This window comes from Nematolebias whitei, chromosome 16 (genome assembly GCF_014905685.2).
Source record: "Nematolebias whitei isolate Nwh7 chromosome 16, NemWhi1, whole genome shotgun sequence".
Lineage (NCBI taxonomy): Eukaryota > Metazoa > Chordata > Actinopteri > Cyprinodontiformes > Rivulidae > Nematolebias > Nematolebias whitei.
The window spans coordinates 121,275-131,606 of record NC_056513.1 but is presented as its reverse complement, the minus strand read 5'-3'; the positions used below and the strand labels follow the sequence as shown (position 1 = coordinate 131,606).

Below are 10,332 nucleotides of genomic sequence, written 5' to 3'. Positions count from 1 at the left end.
TAAAAGCCACTGGGACGTTATGTTTAGAAAATAAACGTCTCAGTGGCTTTTAAACCCCAAAATACATTACGGCAAAGACTGGTTCATCCCAAAGATCCAGTCCCCCGGCACAAACAGAGTAATGCTGTGTATGCTGTTCAGTGTCAGGAGGGCTGTGATCAGTCTTACATCCGGGAAACAAAACAGCCACTGGCCAAAAGGATGGCCCAGCACAGAAGATCAACATCATCAGGCCAGGACTCTGCGGTCTATACTCATCTCCAGGCCAGCGGTCACTCTTTCAGGGATGAAGATGTGCACATCCTGGATAGAGAGGAACGATGGTTTGAGAGAGGAGTAAAGGAGGCCATCTTTGTGAAAAGAAACCGTCCATCGTTAAACAGGGGTTGAGGCCTACGTGTTCAATTGTCCCCCTCTTACAATGCTGTGATTGCTAGTATCACTCAGCCCTCTGTGAATAGTAAACAGCCATCAGTGTGCTAATGATCCATTGTTAGGCTGATGGTCCTTCTTGAGCATGTGATCAGCTGGTTTTGGTTGTCAGCAGCAAAACTGGTTGTTCCACTCTGAGAAGGTGCTATTTAAGAGGCTGAGCTGAATGCAGCACCTCAGACTGAGGAAGTCTCTCGGATGAGAGACGAAACGTTTCTACATTTTTTTTGTTGTTTTGCTTTTTTTTTTTTTTTTTTGAATGTCAACAGGACCAGATTTAACTTTTTTAGATTTTTCTACCTGGATTATTGAGCATGCATCAGGATATGTAGAAACGTTTCATGTATAATCCGAAAAACTTCCTCAGTCTGAGGTGCTTATAAATAGCACCTTCTTGTAGTGGAGCCACTAGTTTACTGCTGACAGCCAAAACCAGCTGCTCACATGATATAGGACCATCAGCCTAACGATGGATTGTTAGCACACTGATGGCTGTTTGCTATTCACAGGGGGCTGAGAGATACTAGCAACAACAGCATTGTAAGAGGGGGACAATTGAACATGGAGGCATCCACCTCTGTTTAATGATGGATGGTTTCTTTTCACAAAGATGGCCTCCTTCACTCCTCTCTCAAACCATTGTTCCTCTCTATCAAGGATGTGAACATCTTCATCTCTGAAAGAGTGACCGTTGGCCTGGAGATGAGTGTACACCGCAGAGTCCTGGCCTGATGATGTTGATTTTCTGTGCTGGGCCATCCTTTTGGCCAGTGGCTGTTCAGTTTTCCCAATGTAAGACTGATCACAGCCCTCCTGACACTGAACAGCATCCATCCATCCATTTTCTTCCACTTATACGGGGTTGGGTCGCAGGGGTAGCAGCTTAAGTAGGGAGGCCCAGACTTCCCTCTCCCCAGTCACTTGTGCCAGCTCCTCCAGGGGAATCCCAAGGCGTTCCCAGGCCAGCCGAGAAATATAGTCCCTCCAGCGTGTCCTGGGTCTTCCTCTGGGTCTCCTCCCAGTTGGACGTGCCCGGAACACCTCACCAGGGAGGCGTCCAGGAGGCATCCTAACCAGATGCCCACGCCACATCAACTGGCTCCTCTCGATGTGGAGAAGTAGCGGCTCTACTATGAGTCTCTCCCGGATGACCAAGCTTCTCACCCTATCTCTAAGGGATAGCCCAGACACCCTGCGGAAAAAACTCATTTCGGCCGCCTGTATCTGTGATCTCGTTCTTTCGGTCACAACCCAAAGCTCATGACCATAGATGAGGGTAGGAACGTAGATCAACCAGTAAATTGAGAGCTTTGCCTTTTGACTCAGCTCTTTCTTCACCACAACAAACCGATACAGCGCCCGCTTCACTGCCGATGCTGCACCTATTCGCCTATCAATATCACGCTCTGTTTTTCCCTCATTCGTGAACAAGACCCCTAGATACTTAAACTCCTCCATCTGGGGCAGGACCTCCTCCTCGACCCAGAGAGGGCACTCTACCCTTTTTCGGCTCAAGACCATGGCCTCGGATTTGGAGGAACTGATCCTCATCCTGGCTGCGTCACACTCTGCTGGGAACTGCTCCAGCGAAAGCTGTATATCATGACTCATTAGTCCATGCCTTCATCACAACCCGCCTGGACTATTGTAACTCAGTTTATGCTGGGGTCAGTCAGGCGTCCATTTCACGTCTCCAGCTCGTCCAGAATGCAGCTGCTCGGCTTTTAACTGGTACACGTAGGTCTGAGCACATCACACCTGTTCTGTCCTCCCTTCACTGGCTTCCTGTGCGATCCAGAATCGACTTCAAGATTCTCCTCCTGACATATAAGTGCCTTAATGGCCTCGCACCCCTCTACCTCTCTGAGCTCCTGGAACCATATGTTCCATCTCGGGCCCTGAGATCATCGGACCAGCTTCTTTTGGTCGTTCCAAAATCACGCCTGAAGCTCCGAGGGGATCGAGCTTTTTCAGTCAGAGGTCCCAACCTGTGGAACAACCTGCCCCTCAACATCAGGCAGGCCTCCTCCCTCCTGGTGTTCAAATCCCTCCTTAAAACGCACCTGTTTGCTCTGGCGTTTAATACTGTGTGAGTTAGTTTATTTTGTTCTGTGTACCTCATTTTAAATTCTGTTGTTTTAATGATTGACGTTTATTTTTACTGCTTGTTTTTCCTTAGTGTGATCATTAGTGTGTGTTATTGCTCCAGTAATTTTAATCTGTATGATGTTTTTGTTTTGCTGCCTATGTTTTGCTACATTTCTGTTAAGCACTTTCATAACAGTTTATCTGTTTTAAATTGTGCTCTACAAATAAAGATGACTTGACTTGACTTGACTTGACTTGATTATGCCAATAGGACCACATCATCTGCAAAAAACAGAGAAGCGATCCTAAGGCCACCGAAACGGATCCCATCAACACCTTGGCTGTGCCTATAAATTCTGTCCATAAAAGTTACGAACAGAATCGGTGACAAAGGACAACCTTGGCCGAGTCCAACTCTCACTGGGAACGAGCCCGACTTACTGCCAGCAATGCGGACCAAGCTCTGACAACGGTCGTACAGGGACTAAACAGCCCGTATCAAAGGGCCTGTTACCCCATACTCCCGGAGTACCTCCCATAGGGCTCCCCGACTGAACAGCATACACAATATTACTCTTTGTGCCGGGGGACTGGATATTTGGACTGAACCAGTGTTTGCCATGATGTATTTTGGTGTTTAAAAGCCACTGGGACGTTGTGTTTAGAAAATAAATGTCTCCGTTTCTCTGATACTCCCACAACATATGGAATGACCACTTGTCGGTCTGGGTTCCTCCTTTTCACCTGATTGCTGGCTGGAGTCTTGTTTGGGTTTCTTCTCTGCTTTCAGGAAGCCCCAGTTAGGATATCCACATTGCTCTAAAGCTTGTCTTTTGTGGGATTTCTCCTTCTGCCTGGCTCCTGAGTTAGTGGGGATGCTGTCTGCTCTGTGGTACAGAATCCTGATGACTCCTAACTTGTGTTCCAAAGGGTGATGGGAGTCAAATTGCAAATACTTGTCTGTGTGGGTGGGTTTTTGGTACACCTCACTTTGCAAATGTCCTCTATCAGAAACTGAGACCTCACAGTCCAAGAAAGCCAGCCTGCCATTTTTTATATCTTCTTGTGTGAACTTGATATATTTATCCATGAGGACTGAATTCAGCAGAGAAGATTTCAGCTCAGAACTGTGAAGTGTGGGGAGGGAGGAGGGGGTTTAGGAAACCTGACAAAATTGCAGATGCTCTATTCACGCATAACCTGCTGTTCCTCTCCAAAATTTTTCATTCAACCTTTTTTTAGACAGGTAAATCCCATTGAGCCTTGAGGACTCATTTACAAGAGAGACCTGATTTCAACAAAGAACGATGACAACAATGGACAACAGCGACAACAATAATAGTAGTAATTTTATTGTCTACAATTGTAGGTAAATGTTGTTGTATAACAATCTGTTAAAATACACCAAAATTCAGGAAATGTCATCTTTGTTATTCAAAAATTTCTGTGAGAGGACCCATGGAACCCCCCTCCCCCCGGCCTGCCCACTGTTCCAGCCAGTGTTGCCAGGTGTACGATAATTATCGTATTTGTACAACAATTTTGCCCTCTGTACGATGTATGATCAATAATCCCAAAAAAGGCCAAATATACGATAATTTGACCATTTCGTGAATGTGTGGTTGTAATCAGTTGTCATCAGCCTCTCACACTTGTCTGCCGGAGTTTTTTTGTGAACCCTGAAGGCATCTGTGTCCGCAAACAGATGCACGATTGGCTCCAGCCAATCGTGCTTTTCTAAATGTTACCTACAAGTAACGTGTATGCGTTTGCCTGAGAACAACAGCCATGATTGGCTGAAAAGTCTGCTGCGCCTGCCTCATGAGTGAGGAAAAGAAAAGAATAAGCAGAGCCGGTCTGGAAGCGGACCCATCACTACTATAGTGCATAAATAGATGTTATTCTGGTTATGATGGGTGTATGATAATTTCCCTCAAAATATGATAATTTTATGTCAGTGTACGATAATCCTACATTTCTCACCTGGCAACACTGGTTCCAGCATCAATCAGTTTACAAATGAAGCCCTGAATGGAAAGTAACGGTTGACCTGTTTGAAGTTCATAAGTAGCGTTTGGCTCTCAAGTACAGTAAGGTTTCAACATGTTTGTGTGACATAGTTGAAACTTTCTCCTCCGTTCAGGAGTACCGATTACATAATCTGTCACTTAACTTTTCACAAAGCTCATAAGGTCAAATCAGATGGCCGCTTGTCCTGAGCCTGGTTCTGCTGGAGGTTTCTTCCTTTTAAAAGGGAGTTTTTCCTTTCCATGGTTGCCACTGTGCTTGCTCAGGATGGGAAACTGCAACAAAGCCAAGATTGAACTTGTCTGCTGGCCTCCTTAGATAGAGAACTTTACTAATTGGCTTTTTAATGTATGTGAATGTGTCTGTAAATTGCCCTGAGACAACTTTGTTGTTATTTGGCGCTATATAAATAAACTGAATTGAATTGAATAAGGTTCAGAAAATGTTGCAGACAGAGTAGAACCAGGAACAGATAGCAATGCTAGGACCTTGTCACCAACAACAAAGGAACGTGACATGGTAGAACGGTCATTATGCCGTTTCATGTACTTCTGTGAGTCGCAGAGTGTTTTTCTTGCAAATTCATGTGAATGGTGGAGTTTCTCTGAACTTGCAGACATAGCCAAAACTGTTCTGGAGAGAAGAATTTACCTCTAGGAGTTTCTCTTTGAGGATTTTTAGAGGACTACAGAATGTATGACCAAACATCAACTCAGATTTCTGAGTGGACTCTCGAGCAGCAAACAAGACAAAAGGTATGCCTAAGTCCCAGTCCATCCAAGAGTTTCAGATGACTGAGCTACTACAGCAACAGTAATTAGAGAGACCGGTAGGAATGTATTTGATGTGTCATCTGGACAGAGAATGGATAAGGAAACCTGGTGGTGGGATAGTGAAGTGTAGGAAGGTATTAAAAGAAAGAGGTTAGCCAAAAAGAAATATGATAATGTGAAGATTGAAGAGAGGAGACAGGAATATAAGGGAATGAATAAAGAGGAGGAAAGCAAAAGAAGAGTAGAGGTCATAGAATTTTTGGCCAGGAAGTGGGAAAGATTAGTGAGGGTGAAGTTCAGAAAGCTATGAAAATAATGAAGAGGAAGTCAGTAGGACCTGATGACATACCAGTGGATGTTTGGAAATGTCTTTGAGAGATGAGAGATGGCAGTGAGGTTTTTGACTCCAATATTCAATGGCATATTTGAGGGTGAGAAAATGCCTGAGGAATAGAGAAGTGTGCTGGTGCTCATTTGTAACTTTTATTTTTATCTACTTTAAAGATTTTTCCAACATTTTTCGGTCAGGTCATCTGGACAGTTTCTTTTTTTTGTGCTGAAACATTTCACCTTCCATCCGGAAGGCTTCATCAGTCAAGGAAACGCACAACACACAACTGATTCTTCCCCCAACAGCTTACTCCAAAGTGGAACAAACCAGTTATGTTTGTGCTAAGATGGTCTCTTTGGCACACCCCCTCCTCCGTTGCCGGCCCTCTTCCTCGTCGACAGTCATGTCAAACTGGTTCAAAACAATAAAGTCCATGTTCAATAATCCTTTTTTTTTTTTTTTCTTTTTGATAAATCCTTTATTTGGGGTTGGCTAGGGTTTCCTGTGCTATTCCTTAGTTATGCTGCTATAGACTGACTGCTGGATGACACATTGACCACATTTCCTCACTCTGCTGCTGTCTTTACATGTTCTATGCTACCTGTTTGTATTTGTAATTATTTCTATGTTAACATGTTTTTTCTGTCTTTCCTCCTATTGAAAGTACAGCTGGAAGTGAAGGTTCAACACATTCTGATGACTTAAATAGATAACTTATATTAATTGTTTTTTATGTATGGAAATATTTCTGTACATTGCCCTGAGATTTCTGTTGTGACTTGTCACTATATAAATAAACTGAAATTAATTGAATGCAAATAAAATAAAGCTACAGAAACAGCATGGTTCCAGAGATAAACAAGATAGCTCTCAAATATGCTTGAAACAAACTACTTAAAAAAACACAAAAAAAACAAATAACTGAATATTAATTTTTTAGTGCCATCAAACTGTTAAATAAAAGGGAATGGCATAGACTCACATCCAATCATCATCATGGCCACAGCAAAGATCTTCTCTCCATCTGTGTTTGGTGCAATGTTTCCAAAGCCAATGCTTGTCAGGCTGGTCATGGTGAAGTACAGAGAGGTGATGTAGACGGAGTCTTTGCTGGGCCCGCCCTCCCAGCGGCTCGAACCAGAGATGTTGAATCTGTATGGTGTACCCACTGCTTCGCCCAACAGGTATAACCAGCTGTCCAGTCTCACGTTATTTGTATCCTCATCAATCACTTCGTAGTCTCCAATACTGTACCAAATACAGGCCAGCCAGTGGGCTGCTAGGCCAAACACACATACTAGTAAAACCAGGACAGCAGCGCCATATTCAATGTAGTGGTCCAGCTTCCTGGCAACTCGACCCAAACGCAACAGACGCACCACCTTCAGTGAGCTGAAGAGGCTGCTGATCCCCTGCAGGAAAAAAAAAGATATAAAGAAAACAATGATCACTTTCATAGATAACAGACCTGTCTAGATTATATACTGTAAAAACCTGGATGACCTCTGATTTTCTTTTCTCTAATTCAGAAAAGAGTTCAATCATTTTGTGAGAGGGAATGATGAAAAAATATATTATTTCCCTTTTTTTACACAAACAATTCTGCATCAATTGGAGGAGTTCAAGTATCTCTAGGTTTTATTCACGAGTGATGGAAGAATGGAGTGTGAGTTTGACAGACGGACTGGTGAGGCGTCTGCAGTATTGCGGACTCTGTACCGGTCCGTTGTGATGAAGAAAGATCTGAGCTGTAAGGCCCCTAGGGAGGTCCTTCGGGCATGTCCAACTAGGAGGAGACCACGGGGAAGACCCAGGACATGCTGGAGAGACCATGTCTCTCAATTGGCCTGGGAAGGCCTTTGGATCCTCCTGTTAGAGCTGGAAGAGGTGGCTGTGGAAAGAGCCTCCTGTCTAGGCCTCCCTGCTCAAGCTGCTACCCCCCCCCCCCCTTTGATAATGGATAGATGGATGGATGGATATTTTTGAAAGTTGAATCCTAAGATTTTTTTTTCTCAGATTAACAACAGAAAGAGTTTGTTTTCATTGTTAAACACATACCTGTGTATCCTGATGCATGCTCAATAATCCAAGTAGAAAAATCTAAAAAAGTTAAATCTGGTCCTCTGGACATTCAAAAAACAAAACAAAGCAAAAAAATAAAATAAAATAAACGTAGAAACGTTTAGTCTTTCATCCGAAAGACTTCCTCAGTCTGAGGTGCTGTTTTCAGCTCAGTCTCTTAAATAGCACCTTCTCAGAGTGGATCAACCAGTTTTGCTGCTGACAACCAGAACCAGCTGATCACATGCTCAAGAAGGACCATCAGCATAACAATGGATCATTAGCACACTGATGGCTGTTTACTATTCACAGGAGGCTGAGTGATACTAGCAATAACAGCATTGTAAGAGGGGGACAGTTGAACACAGAGGCCTCCACCCCTGTTTAATGATGGACGATTTCTTTTCACAAAGATGGCCTCCTTTACTTCTCTCTCAAACCATTGTTCCTCTCTATCCAGGATGTGAACATCTTCATCCCTGAAAGAGTGACCGCTGGCCTGGAGATGTGTGTAGACCGCAGAGTCCTGGCCTGATGTTGCTCTTCTTTGCTGGTCCATCCTTTTGGCTAGTGGCTGTTTAATTTCCCCGATGTAAGACTGATCACAGCCCTCCTGATGCTGAACAGCATACACAACATTACTCTGTGCTGGGGGACTGGATCTTTGGGATGAACCAGTCTTCGCCGTAATGTATTTTGGGGTTTAAAAGCCACTGGGACGTTTTGTTTAGAAAATAAATGTCTCAGTTTCTCTGATACGCCCTCAACATACGGAATGACCACTGGTCTGGGTCTGGGTTCCTCTTTTTCACCTGATGGCTGACTAGAGTCCTGTTTGGGTTTCTTCTCTGCTTTCAAGGCCCAGTTAGGATATCCACATTGCTCAAGAGCCTGTTTTGTGTGGGATTTCTCCTTCTGCCCAGCTCCTGAGTTAGTGGGGACACTGTCTGCTCTGTGGTACAGAGTCCTGATGACTCCTAACTTGTGCTCCAAAGGGTGAGGGTGGGAGTCAAACTGCAAATAATGGTCTGTGTGGGTGGGTTTTTGGTACACCTCTGTTTACAAACATCCTCTATCAGAGACTGGGACCTCACAGTCCAAGAAAGCCAACCTGCCATTTTTTACAACTTCTTGTGTGAACTTGATGTATTTATCCACAGAGTTGATGTGGTCAGTAAAATGTTGGATTTCCTGAGATTTAATTTGAACCCAGGTGTCAACATACCTGAATCAATGACTTGGTGGTGTCTCTATAAAGGATGTCAAGGCTCTCTTTTCTACCTCCTCCATGTACAGGTTGGCAACAATAGGAGAAACTGGAGACGCCATAGCACACCCATGTTTCTGCCTATAATATTGCTCCCCATATGTGAAGTAGGTTGACTGCAGGCACAGTTTAAAGAGTTGACAGTTGTTCTGTGGAAAGTGTGGTCCTGCTGCTCAGAGTGGTGTCTGATTTTAATCCTAAACTGACCACCTCTACTGCATCAACAGAAATGCACGTAAAGAGTGATGTGACATCAAAAGAGACCATTATTTCTTCAGTCTCCATGATGACATCCCTCACCTTATCCACAAAGTCCATGGTGTTCTGTATGTGATGTTCTGAGCTGCCAACAACTTATTGACAGCATCAAAACTGGTTGATCCACTCTGAGAAGGTGCTATTTATATGACTGAGCTGAATACAGCACCTCAGACTGAGGAAGTCCTTTGGATGAAAGATGAAACGTTTCTACATTTTTTTCTTTGTTTTGTTTTTTGAATGTCCAGAGGACCAGATTTACCTTTTTTAAACATACCTGTGTAATTATTAAACAACTTAAGAAAATGTACAGGTATTTAAATCTAATAATAAAATAAACTCGACTTAATTTCTCCTATATTTTCAGGAAGCTGTTATTTTTGGCACATTGAGGAACTTGTTTACTGACTATTATAATACGGATAATATGGATTATTGAGCATGGACTTTTTTGTTTACTGACCTCGTCAACATTCTCAAAGGCATTGATGACATCATAAGGCAGGCAGGACAGTAGGTCGATGACAAACCAGGTCTTGACGTAATTCATGCAAATCAGTTTTGGGTCAGAGATTACTTCTCCTGCTGGACCTACAAAAGTGGTATGGAAGTTGAGAACAATGTCCACAAGAAAGATGACATCCACAATGCTGTCCACCACCAGCCAGGTGACATTGTTTTGTTTGGTCTTGAAGGAGACGTTGTAGGGCACCATGATGGCTGTGTAGAAGGTGAGGATGAGGATGACCCAGTCCCAAGTGGTTTTGAAGAGGCAGTAGTGCAGAATGATGTGAGGTGGTGTCTTTGGAGTTTCTTGTTTGTACTGAGGCAAGATTTCTGAACCCAGCTGGAGAACCTGAGACATTAAAAAAATGGTTCTTAATTTGATTTATATATAGAAACAATAGTCTAAATAAGTATTTTCACCATGGCCTTTGACCTACAATATTATACTGGGAAAACAAAAATTATACCAATTATTTTTCAACGTGTACAGGTTCTGGTCATAAAATTAGAACATCATGAAAAAAGTTGATCTACTACACGCACACACACACACACACACACACACACACACACACACACACACACAC

At 43.3% G+C, this 10,332-nt stretch overlaps 1 protein-coding gene across 1 annotated transcript in view; it reads right to left on the bottom strand.

Annotated features, from left to right (window-relative positions):
* LOC119422987 (potassium voltage-gated channel subfamily H member 1-like) overlaps positions 1-10,332 on the bottom strand; it is a 69,235-nt gene that overhangs the window by 24,552 nt on the left and 34,351 nt on the right. The window contains exons 6-7 of the mRNA XM_037690398.1: positions 9,702-10,094; positions 6,635-7,064 (exon numbers count right to left, since the gene is read on the bottom strand). Of these exons, the coding sequence (XP_037546326.1) occupies positions 6,635-7,064; positions 9,702-10,094 (823 nt within the window). The remainder of the gene's footprint in view (positions 1-6,634; positions 7,065-9,701; positions 10,095-10,332) is intronic.